General features: G+C 47.9%; 2 protein-coding genes across 2 annotated transcripts in view; one reads left to right on the forward strand and one right to left on the reverse strand.

Annotated features, from left to right (window-relative positions):
- Positions 1-12411, reverse strand: part of LOC102512338 (transcription factor SPT20 homolog) — a 58494-nt gene that overhangs the window by 37009 nt on the left and 9074 nt on the right. The gene's annotated exons all lie outside the window — the stretch shown is intronic.
- LOC116661968 (transcription factor SPT20 homolog) lies at positions 9500-12188 on the forward strand. The gene has a single exon (XM_032475000.1). It carries the CDS (start codon positions 9747-9749, stop codon positions 12087-12089), a length of 2343 nt encoding a protein of 780 aa, XP_032330891.1. The 5' UTR covers positions 9500-9746; the 3' UTR covers positions 12090-12188.

A 12411-nucleotide genomic window follows, 5' to 3' on the forward strand; every position in this document is an offset into this window, starting at 1 on the left:
CTTAATTTCCAGAATATACAAACAGCTTGTACAATTCAATAATAAAAAACAAACAACCTCTAAAAATGGGCAAAAGACCTAAATAAACACTTCTCCAAAGAAGACACAGATGACCAACAGGCACATGAAAAGATGCTCAATATCACTAATTAGAAGAGAAACGCAAATCAAAACTACAATGAGGTATCACCTCACTCTGGTCAGAATGGCTATCATTTAAAAGTCCACAAATGATAAATGCTGGAGAGGGTGTGGAGAAAAGGGAACCCTCCTACACTATTGGTGGGAATGTAATTTGGTGCAGCCACTATGGAAAATAGTATAGACATTCTTTAAAAAAATAAAAATAGAGTTACCTTATGATCCAGCAATCCCACTCCCTGGCATATATCCGGAGGAAACTTTAATTTGAAAGGATACACACACCCTAATGTTCATAGCAGCACTGTTTACAATAGCCAAGACATGGAAGCACCTAAATGTCCATTGACAGATGACTGGATAAAGAAGACGTGGTACAATACAATGGAATATTACTCAGCCTTAAAAAGAATGAAATACCATTTGCAACAACATGGATGGACCCGGAAATTATCATACTAAGTAAAGTGAATCAGACAGAGAAAGACAAATATCATATAATATCACATACACATGGAATCTTAAAAAAAATGACACAAATGAACTTATGTACAAAACAGAAACAGACTCACAGACATAGAAAACAAACTTGTGGTTACCAGCAGGTAAAGGAGGTGGGGTGGGATAAATTGGGAATTTGAGATTTGCAGATACTACCTACTGTATATAAAATAGATAAACAAAAAGTTTATACTGTATAGCACAGGGAACTATATTCAATATTTTATAATACCCTATAATGAAAAAGAACATGAAAAGGAATATATATATGTATAACTGAATCACTATGCAATATATCAGAAACAAACACAACACTGTAAATTGACTACACTTCAATAAAAAATAAATAAATAAGACAAACGTGTGTACCATACTACCAATTAGGTAGCATGATAATTTATGAAGGCACTATATATAACACTACCTACAAACCTACTAAAATAGAGAATATTTGGAACATAAATTGAGTTATACTCTCTTCTACCCATAAAAGTTACTTACAAATTAGTTATTTCACATATGGTCAATTTATATATCATTCTGGATCACAGAAGTTTCATTACATTTATTTTGCATAGCATTTTATAAGCATCAGCTGTGTTAGACAGCATGAATAACCCAATTTCTTCATCTTTCCCACTATCCTATGTGACTTTAAGATCTTTCCATCAAAAGGTGGGGTATATATAAGCCCACTCCTTAAGTTTCAGTTCATCCACATGATTTGCTTTGACACACACAGGAGAGGTTTGTAAAAGTGCTTCCACAATGGAACTTGTTCTCTAGCACCTGTGCCATTTCCATCAAAAGGCTATGTCTGGGTTAATCACCCTTGTCCAGCCCTGCTGGGATCATTCAGGTCCCAGGCATGTTGAGTCCAGCCAAGATCAGCAGAGTTGCACAGGAAGCCCAGCCTAGATTAGCTAAAACTTGTAGATCTATGAAAAATAAGTATTTATTGTCATATACCACAGAGGTTTGTGATTATTTGTAATGAGGCAAATGTTAATACACTAGCTAATATAATTCTCAACTATCCCTCACTAGATAGGTAGAATGGATATCGTTGTCCTCTCTTTACAGATGTGGAAGTGAGACTCGTAGAAGTCACATGATTTGATCATGGTCATATAGCAAGTAGGTGGGAGCACAATAACAGTATTTCAGAAACTAGGTTTTCAGAGTTGGATTCCAGGACTCTTTCCACTGCATCTCTTAGTAAAGCTGCCTTGAAGAGTGGAATTTAAGGGCATTCCTTTGGAGTCATGTGCTCAGTCACAGGTCCTAAGACAAATGGTCACTGGGCTGCACTATTCAGCTGGGCCACCTAAGACTACAGCTGCTTTCCCCTTCCTGCCTGGAAACCACCAAACTTGGGGCAGAGAGCAGAGCGGCATGTGTCATTATAATTGGTCATAGTAGTAAACAGTTTATTTTCTGTTCCCGAAGCCATAACCGTTTGAGTTCAGCTCACACCTTACTGCAAATTGAAATGCATATCCACGTTCTTTTGAGTAAAGAACTACCCACTTCATTTTAAAACAACAACCAAACAAAGTAAGAATTACAGGATTGTAATTAAAGCCTAGAGTTGGATAAAGCAGGGTCATTACTTTTTCTTACTTCTTCCTACAGGGGAAGATCATTAAGAAGAAATTTGAGGGTTTTTGTACCACCATGAAAGAACTAAGATTTTCTTTCACTTAGAAAATATCAATAATCACACTAGTTCAAAATCAACAAATTGGCCAGATCATATTAATCACTGGGATACTTATTAAATTACAGAATGCTAGACCCTACCACTTAATAATACTTAACATTAAGACCTACTTAATAATAACACCCAAGGGAGGAACCTGGGCGTTTTTATTTTTGAGAAGCAATCAGGTATTCTTATGCTCAGCCAAGTTTGCATTTAGCTGATGTAGAGGGGAAGAAGATTTATAAGTTGTGTTTTTTTTAATGGTTAGTTCTAGTTCTGATGCTTTAAGAAAATCATTCCTCTTCCCTGGATCTCGGTGTTCTCATTTGTAAAACTGGGCCATTGGACCAGATGCTGTCTGGAAGAGGCAAATAGAGCTAGTAGAAGAGACTGAAGCCTTAAAGTATTGGTTCTCAATCCTGGTTGCACATCAGAAACCTCTGGGAAGCTTTTCAAAGTGAAGGATGCCCAGGCACCACCCAGAGCAATGGAACAGAACGTCTCAGGGCGGTTCCATGTGTTGCTTCTTTTCAAATTTCCACAAGTGACTTTAATGAACAGCCACGGGTGTGAACCTCTGCTCTAAAGGCTGACTCCAACCGTCGCCAGACAGGATGATCCTGATTAGTCTCCCAGTACCTACTTCCTTGTCTGTAAACCGGGAATCACCTGTCTTACATGGCACCTACTTATGGAGCGACTAGTGTGATGATTCTGCATTAGATCACCTGCTATAATTCAGGAAGACAACTCTCAGATTAATGAAAGAAATTCCAAACACTCCTCACCGCCAATGCTGACATCACTAGCCAGAACAAGCAGAGCAAGTGGACACTTTTGTGATGGGGAGACAAGTGTGCAGGGATTGGGGGAAACAAACTGAAGAGATCTCTCTGAGAAAGCAGTTCTTTCTAAAATGAATTCTAGGACGGTTTTCGTCAGCCCTTAGTGTTACATCTGCGGCTTCCCAAAGAAAACGCACCTGGCGATGGGTGCATTGGGCAGGCAGAAGAGGCGGTAACGGGGACCTGTGCTGATCCTGAATTACCCTTTCCGAATGGACACTTGATCTCCACATTCTTTACTCATCAACAGGCCCTTGAGGGCTCAGAAAAGCAGAAAAACTATGAAAGGAAACAGCTGGGAAGTGGCACCTGGCTTTCAGGGTTTAGGGAGGCAAAGACTGTTCTTGAACAGCTGGATTGAATGTTTTAACTCCCTTCACGATTTTATTGTGCACAGTATCCCAAAGGGAACTTGTTTTTTTGGTCATAGGCTGTGAGTCCCGCAGGCTGGCTCAGCTTGTCCCACCCATCCACGTGGCACACCCACAGTGGTCTCTTCGTGGGTGGTGACTCTTCCTCCCCTCCACGACAAAGTTGTTAGGTACGTGAAATATGTCTTCTTGGCCCAAGTCTCTTGTGTACCCTCAGTAGGATTAATTTTCTCACCTCCCTCAGACACCCTATGCTTTTTCTCCTCCCACCTCACCCCCTAAAAAAAAACCCAAACAAGTTCTCAGGAATGATCTGAAGTTCATCTACTATTTTAGGAAGTTCAAAGATCTTCTGAAACCCATCCATGGTTCTCCTCGTTAAAAACTCTGACTCAAAAGTTCAAGTATGAAGCCAAGACAGACGTGTTTTTTGAGCCGAGAACACTGTTTCACTGCCAAAGGAACAAGTTTGGGTAGCAGATCAGGACTTGGGTTTGGACATGTTAAATTTAAAATTCCGATTAGGCATCCAGGTAGAGATTCTGAATAGGAAGTTTGATGTTATGAATCTATACGTCAGGGGAGAGGTTCAGGCTGGAGACATAAATTGAAAAACGTGTATTGAAGGTATGTAAAGCCATGGGACTAGCTGAAGTCACTGAAGGTTTGACTGTTAACAGAGAAAAGTAGTGGAAGGAGTGAGTCCAGGGACCCTCTGACATTAAGAAAACAAGACAAAGTGCAGAGAAAATACCCTGAAAAGCAAATACTGAATGAAGATCAAAGAAAATTACTGAAATGAGCAAAAATTCTCAATTAGTGAATAAAACTAGAACATTTGGAAATGGTTAGTGACTATTATCAAGCAGATGAATTAAAAAAAAATCTCTGCTACTTTACTTTTGAAAATCTCCTGTCTAAAGATTGAATATTTTTGTTTGCATCTCTCCTACTGGCCAGAGACTATTCATCAGGTCCAATGGAAAATTTAGAGCATGAGCAAGATAATTCAGGGCCAATCTTAACAGTAATTGCAGCAAAAAACCAAAAACACTGAAAAGTCACATCTAATCATTTCAGCTGTCCTAGAAATTAAGGTGTGAAGTGTTTCATAGTTGTGGATTACTGCTTCATTTCTCCAAACCTAGTTATTTTGTGATACCATGGGGTGGTGGTTCTTAGCTGGGGATAATTTTGACCCCCAGGAACATTTAGCCATATCAGCAGACATGTTTGGTTTTAACTGGGACAGGGCTGCTATTGGCGTCTAGTGGAGGCCAGGGATGTAATTAAACACCCTACATTGCACAGGTCAGCCCCCCATAACAATGTGAACAAGCAGAGGCTGAGAAACCCTGACTCGGGGTATGACTATCTCAGGGAGTAGCATGGAAGTTTTAACAGAGCCATAAAACCGGGAAAACATTCAATTTCACTTAGTTTTCAGTGAAATGGTAAAAAAGATGTGCAAGTGAAAGAAAGGGAAGGCTGAGATAGAGTTCAGGAAAAGGAAAAGGGGGAAAGAGGAAAAGAAATATGTACTGCAACACTAGGAGGCTCTGAGAAGTTCTTAGATTCAATAAACAGCTAGTAGATGTGGCAGCAAAGAATGACGTAGCAGGCTGTGGGAGTGACCTTCGCTCACAACACTCTCACAGCTACTATGTTCACTGGGATTGCTTTACTGAATCTGGGCCCTGATCATGGGATGAAAGCAGTAAGTCCCACCACCAGTGATGGAGCGTTAATCCGAGATAAGATCAGCAAATAGTGGCTTTAGACTTCCCTAATCTTTGATCCCTGTAGTTCTAAGACTCTGGCAGTTCCCTCTAATTAGCTGCAGCAGGAGACAGGTGGTGAAAACCTAGACCAAGAACTCAGGGTAGAAACAAACCAGTTTACTATTGTAAATTAAGGTAAATGACCTTGCAGTTCATTCAGTTCTCTTCCTCCTCTAGCATATCTTAATCTGGCTGTGAGTTTTCTCAGCTTGTGCATCTATGTCGACCTGCTGTGCAGGAGGGCAGCAGTCGGAGTCCTCATCATCAGCCAATGGGCTTGTTAATGTGCTTGGAAGGTTCCAAGGACAGTGTGCACTGAGAGTAATTTTTAAAAACCCTCATCGTGTGCAAAGACCAGGCAATTAGGGAGCTCAGTGCAGCGGAAGGCGGGGCCATGATAAGCACCACCAGGCCAACTAGAGCTCTCCGGAAAGCACCCACAGCCAGGATCAGAGCCTCGTCCAGCGCGCCTGTGGCCAGACGGCCTTGGGGGTCCCCCCTGTGGAGAGCAGGAGTGGGCCACACCCTCCATTGTGGCCCTGTGGGCTTTAACAGCTGACAAAACACTCACATGAAACTGCCCATCTCACTTGGACAGCGCAGTTTGACTTCTCCATAGGCCTAGATATATTCCACGGCTCGTTTCTCTACACCGTCAAGCAGGAGTGGCCCACCTCTCCCGCTCGGCTTCAGTCACAGGTGTAGCGGATGACGCCAGCGCCCTGCCCATCTCCCGGCGGTATCTCCACCCGGGACATGCGGACAGACTGTCCTGGCAAGCACTCACGACACCCTCTAGGAGGGCGTTCCAGGCCACATCAGCACGAGTGGCTCTCGTATGTGGCAACCCAGACTGACAGGGAACAATGCCCTCGGGACTGTCCTCAGCCAACGACAGAGGAGTGGATGGATCAATACCCCAGCTCCCTTGCCTCTAGGGTGGACCCCCTGAGGCTGGTTCTGCGCTGTCCCCCGGAGCTCCCCGGCAGGGCAGTGTGCACCGCAGTCTTCTGCTCAGGAATGTGCCTTTTGTTGCCTTCTTTCCCACCCCTGACTCAGCTGCCCTTTCCCTGAGCACTGTCTCTTGGGATCAGCTCCCAAAGAAACTCCTTGCCCTCGAATCCTCTTGTCAGGGTTTACTTCCGGGGAGCCCAACCCAAGACACAGTCAACACAACAAGTGAACTACGAGTCCCTCCCGCGACACAGTGGGCAGATACACCTTTCTCCTGAGTGAGGGGGACCCGGGGACGTCAGCTTAGGGGCTGCAGCTGGATGTCACTCGTGGCTTACAGAGCAGCGTAGCTGAGTGGCTCCTAACCAGGGGGCCGATGTTGCCCCCTGAGGCATACTGGGCAGTATCTGGAGCCATGCTTGGTTATCACAACTGGGATGAGTGCCTTGGCAGCTAGTGGGTCAGGCCAGGGCGCTGCTAAAATCCTACAGTGCACAGGAAAGTCCCCCGCCGCCCACACAACACATGTCACCAGCGCCAAGGCTCAGACACCCCGGGACAGTATATACAGCGCCACGGTCAGCAGACCTGGCTCTGGGTCCTTTTCTCATCTCTAAAAAGGGGATAAAATAGTTACTTCACACGAGCCTGGAGCTGAAGTAACTAGAACATGGGGTCAATCTTTCCTTCATTCTTGTACCAACCTGCTGCCAAGTAATGACCAAGTTGGTGACCAGACAAAGACGGACAAGACAGCGTGTCTGCCTTCAGGGAATCCAGCGGCTGGGTGTGGAGAATGGCGCCAACACTCGATCCCTCTCCAGGGTGAAGCCTGGCCCTGATGAGGCATATGGCATGTGTGCTCTGGCAGAATAGCAGAGAGAAGCAGTGAGCTTGCTGGAAGTCAGGAAGGGACTTCTGAGGTGACAGGTGGAGACTGGCACGTGACGAAGCAGAGAGGGCACAGAGCCTGGAGGGTGGGCCTGTCTGTGGCGTGGTGACTATGCTCGGAGCACAGAAAGCGTGGGAAAGACAGGAGAGAGATGAGGTAGGAAGGAGGCAGCACCAGGTGCTGAGGGGCCCGTCTGCAGAGCTGGGACAAGGTGAGGCAAACGAGGCACCCAGGGCCTGACCCTGATGGGACCTGCCCATCCCGAGAGGGAGTGTCTCCTTCAGCCTTGTGCCCTAGGCCCCGGGTGCCTCACCCTTGTCCCAGCCCACCTCCGTCATCATGCTGAGAAGCTAGGGGGTCTAGTCTGCAGGCCAGGAGCAGCCAGCAGAAGTCTTGGACTTCCTTACTTTTGAGGAGGATAACCTGACTCAAACACGGGTCCAGCGGGCCTCTTCTCCTCCAACAGAGTCTAGTTCAGATCCACAAGAAAGCAGAGCTTTCCCTTTTTAATTGGCTTCCCCACCTACATGGAATCCCGGTATAGACATCCTTTTCCAGACCCAACACACAGCAAATTCCTGAGGACAGAAGGAGAAGGGGATCACGGTTGGTGAGAAGCCTGCAAGTCTGGCAGGCAGTTAAGTTCATCTATGCAGGTTGGAAGAGTAAGGCAGTGCTTTGAGTGAGGGACAGAGCTCATGTTCACCTCATTAATTTGGGCTTTATTAACATTGGCTATTTGGATTACTGGACAGCAAGATATGGTTTAACTATCCAGTTTTACATTTAGCCTAAATCTGGGTATGTGGAGGGGAAAAAAGATAGACAGAGGATGCTTAAAAGAGTTAAGACACTAAACTGATTTCAGGCCCCCTTGAGGCATCCACAGGTCCACTGGCCTTCCTTATCCACGGGTTCCACATGCGCGGTTTCTACCCTCCCCAGATCGAATATTACGGAATCTGCGGATGGAGAACAGGGGCATGAGGGTACCGAGGGCCTACTGTAAGGGACTTGAGCATCCTTGGATTTTAGTATCCACTGGAGGGGGCGGAGGGGCCCAGGAATCAGTTCCCCATCGATACTGAGGGATGACTGTATACAAAGGCAACTGATATGCCAGGAGAAAATGATTCTTGCCTGTCTATTGCTGAGCAAGGGTCATGTTTCAGGAACTCTTAGTCAAGGAGTTTCTGATGCTATTTCAATAGACTGTATCTACTGTAATATGTAATTATCACAATTGCTATTGGTGAGAAAACACATTTATTGTATAGTAGTCTACGATTCAGGAGTTTCACGAATTTGTCTTGGGGTCCTCTCATTTGTGGTTCTTCACTGTGAATATTCTGTTATCATTATGTCTGCATCTAAACATCAAGAGATTCTTTTTAAAAACCTGCCCAAAGAGGCTGGCCGATCTCAAGGCAACAATATTACTGGAGAACAATGGCCCATAAACTATCTAGGACTCCATCCTATCCCTCCACCCACCGTTAGGCCTGTAGCTATGGCCTCCAGTTAAACTGCACTGCCATCACCTGGAACAATAGTTCTCAACCGTATCGGAGGCCAACCACCTTTTAAAACAAACAGTTTAATCCTGAACTGTAAATCGTAGACAATACAACTTACCTACCACATACTTTAAAAAAGACGGTAAAGCCCCTTCTGTGATACACAGGCAATTAAAAGGTAAGTACTTCGGGAAAAGAAGGTCGTCTTACCTGCACATCCCTATGAAAACCGCTAGGCCGATCACTGGGCGATTCAGTGAAGAATTCTGATGCTTGCACCAAATACAGCGAGCCTGCATGTAGGCAAGGGCTACAAATGGGGACTCTCTAGGTGTGTTAAACTGGTGACGGACACCACGAGTAGTCCTGCCATTGAGAACAAACAAGAGAGCCCCCCCAAAGGAATAATTCTTGGTGAAGTGATCGCGCAGAGAAGAAATGACCACCTTCCAGGACCTTGTCGGCAACAGAATTTCCGAGAAAACCGGTGCGTATTAAAGCCTCAGCAAAAACTCACGTATTTTCTCGCTGGCTGCTTGTGCGTTGGGGTGCATGCTTTCAAGGTCATATGAAAAGAATGTCCAGCCGGCAGCCCTCAGCGGAAATGCGGAGACTAGGACTGGAAGCGCCGGCCACGGGCCTCGCACCGGGGAAGGAAAACCGGAAGTCTTAGCTTGCGAACCACGCATGCGCACACACGGATGCGCCAGGGCGGGGAGGCAGGGTTGCGGGGCGTGCGGGAGGAGGGGGAAGGGTGAGCGTTCCACATCCACTTCCGGCCGTTCTGCAGCGCCACGAGGCGAGATCCACTGCGGTGGCTGCTTCCACACATTTCGGTCTTTCTCCAGATCGCAAGTATTTTGCGCGCTGCTACTTTGGGAGCAGGTTTCTTGCTGTCCATTTTGAGGTGAGGCTGGGCGCTCCACTGCAGAGTGGCCGCGTTTGCAAGACTGTACATCCGTATTGCCGACAGGTTTTCAGCCCGGTCATCGATGCACTTACGTTGTCTCTTCTTTTAGGGCCCCTCTTTTGTACCACAATGCAGCAAGCTGTAGAAAGAGCTTTGGATCGTGCGGAGTACATCATTGAAAGTGCCCAACAGAGACCCCCGAAAAGGAAACACTCATCTAGTGGGCAAACATCTCTCTCGGAAAAACTTTATGACATTTACGTTGAAGAATGTGAAAAAGAGCCTGCCATTCCGGAGGAATTGCGAAGCAACGTGAACTTGTTAGAGAAGCTTGTTCGGAGAGAGTCGTTGCCGTGTTTGGTGGTCAACCTGTACCCAGGAAAGGAGGGCTATTCCCTGATGCTCAAGGGAAAAAATGGATCATTTTCGGAGAGCATTCGGCTGCCTTATGAGGAAGGGGAATTACTCGAATACTTGGACGCAGAAGAATTACCCCCTGTTTTGGTGGATCTCCTGGAAAAGTCTCAGGTTAACGTTTTTCACGATGGGTGTGTCATAGCTGAAATCCGGGACTACAGGCAGTCCAGTAACAGGGAACCTCCCGGTTACCAAAGCAGGCATATTCTCTTACGTCCCACGATGCAGACTTTAGCCTGTGATGTAGAGGCCATAGCCAGCGATAACCAGAAATGGACCCAAGAGGACAAACTTTTGCTTGAGAGCCAGCTGATCTTAGCCACAGCTGAACCACTGTGTCTAGACCCTTCCATATCAGTAGCCTGCACTGCCAACAGAATGCTCTATAACAAGCAAAAGCTGAACACTCTCCCCATGAAAAGGAGCTTCAAGAGGTTTTCTTCTGCGTCTCTGAATCGGCAGCTGGAGCTATATCATTGTTCACCTCCTCCAGAGCTAAGAGTACTGGCTTCTTGCAAAAAAATAAGGGAAAGTAAAACAGGTGAGCATTATGGCCTCAAAAATTTTAAAGCAGGAAATCGTGTAGATACATGGAAACAGAGACCCTGTGACTTGGCAGTACCTTCTGAAGTGGACGTGGAGAAATACGCTAAAAGTAAGAAGCCTGTCACACATGATGACTCACAGCCAGCGGTCCGGCCAGCCCATGAGGTACAAGATGGTTCTGTATTTGGATATGAGGCTGCCCCTCAGTCCCAGGCCACAAAGCTGACCGTCAGGCAGCCAATTGATAATTCCCTTTCCTTGGGAAAAAGGTCTGGTAAAGAAGCCCCATGGGAGAGAGGCCTGTTTCCCCCCCACTCCCCTGAAGATGGCCATTCCAAGAGTTTCGTGTCGGGTCTAAAGACTGATGCCAGGAGGGTGTTCATTGGGTTGGAGGAACTGGTCCAGGAGAGCGCCCAGTGTCCAGGCCAGATGTCACCTGGCTCTGGTGGCTCAGCCGGTCTCAGGCAACCTTCTCCAAGGAAAGAAGCAGAACAGCCTAAGACTGGGTGGGTTCAGTCTTCAGTGCTGGGCAGGGGAGCCAAACCTCCCCCTCCCCCCACGAGAGTTCCCTGGCACCCAGGAAAGAGCTCCTGGGGTGACCGTTTTACTTCGCTGCAGGCGGGTAGCTCTCCTGCGTCTCTGTCTCCAGCCCCTGCTCCTGAGCCACCGAGTAAATCCTCTGTGGAGCTGAATGGAGTTATTTCGCTTCCTGCCGCCACCTCATCACAGAGGAGGATCCCTGCCGCCGCCGCCGCCCAAGCCGCCGCAGCAGCCGGGATGGCGGCCCCCCGCGCCGGCCTGAGCGTCACCAGAGTGGCGGGCCCTGGTCGCGGAGGCCAGGCCTCGGGGAGCAGCTCCGCCACCGGGGCCACAGAGCCCGCAGGGATCCCGCCGGGCCACCTTCCTCCCCGAGCTGGGTCACCCAGTGCACCGCGGGCTGCTCCTCCTCCAAGGCAGGTTCAACTGCTTTTGCAAGGTGCTCGCGGCCTCAGGCCCTTGGCCCTGGTGCAGCTCCCCCGCGGTTCCGTGCTCTGGAACAGCCAGCGCGGGGCCCAGCAGCCGCCGCCCCAGCGGCTCTACCAGCTGATCCCAGAGCGGCCAGGGCAGCATCCCTCCGCCGCGGGTCCCCCGCTGCCAGCGTCACAGGGTCCGAGGGCACAGAGTTCGGTGGGTCCAAATACAGCCCTCCCTGCGCCGCGAGCCGTGGTCTTGGAGCGCAGCAGACCGCAGGGTTTCCTGCAGCCCCAGGCACTTGTGTTGTCTCAGCCGGGCTCCGGCCAGAGCCCCCCTAGGCCCAACCGCCCTCAGCAGAGGGCCCGGCGCGCCGCTGCTCTGCAGCTGCACTGGAGGGTCGTGCAGTGCCAGGTGGCTGCGGCCACGGTCATGGCCACGGCAGCCACGCCAACGGCCCCGGCGGCCCCGGCAGCTCAGCCCTCGCCCGGCCAGCAGACGGCCGGCCAGTCACAAGGTGCAGTGAATAGAGGCCCGCCAGGCTCTCCCAAGTCCTGAGTCCTGCCTTACCTTCTCCCTTTTTCACAGCACAGGAGCATCGACCAAATTAATTATTTCAGCCTCATTTGGTGGTTTTTTTTTTTTAATGCGTCGGTATTTCACCTTGTTAGATGTACAGACTTTATCCAGAAACGCCACCCCATGAGTTTTACTTAGAAACCGGGAAATGGCGTAATACACTGGGATTGTTTCACCCAAGTCATTTTTTGGTGGTGGTTGTTGACAGAGGTTATTTTTATTGTTATGTTCTCACGTGTAACCAGATCCAAACTAGGGTCAGTTGAAACTCCTGAAGCCTGGCGTTTCTCTAAAGCAGTGA

The sequence above is a fragment of the Camelus ferus genome, chromosome X, assembly GCF_009834535.1.
Source record: "Camelus ferus isolate YT-003-E chromosome X, BCGSAC_Cfer_1.0, whole genome shotgun sequence".
NCBI lineage: Eukaryota > Metazoa > Chordata > Mammalia > Artiodactyla > Camelidae > Camelus > Camelus ferus.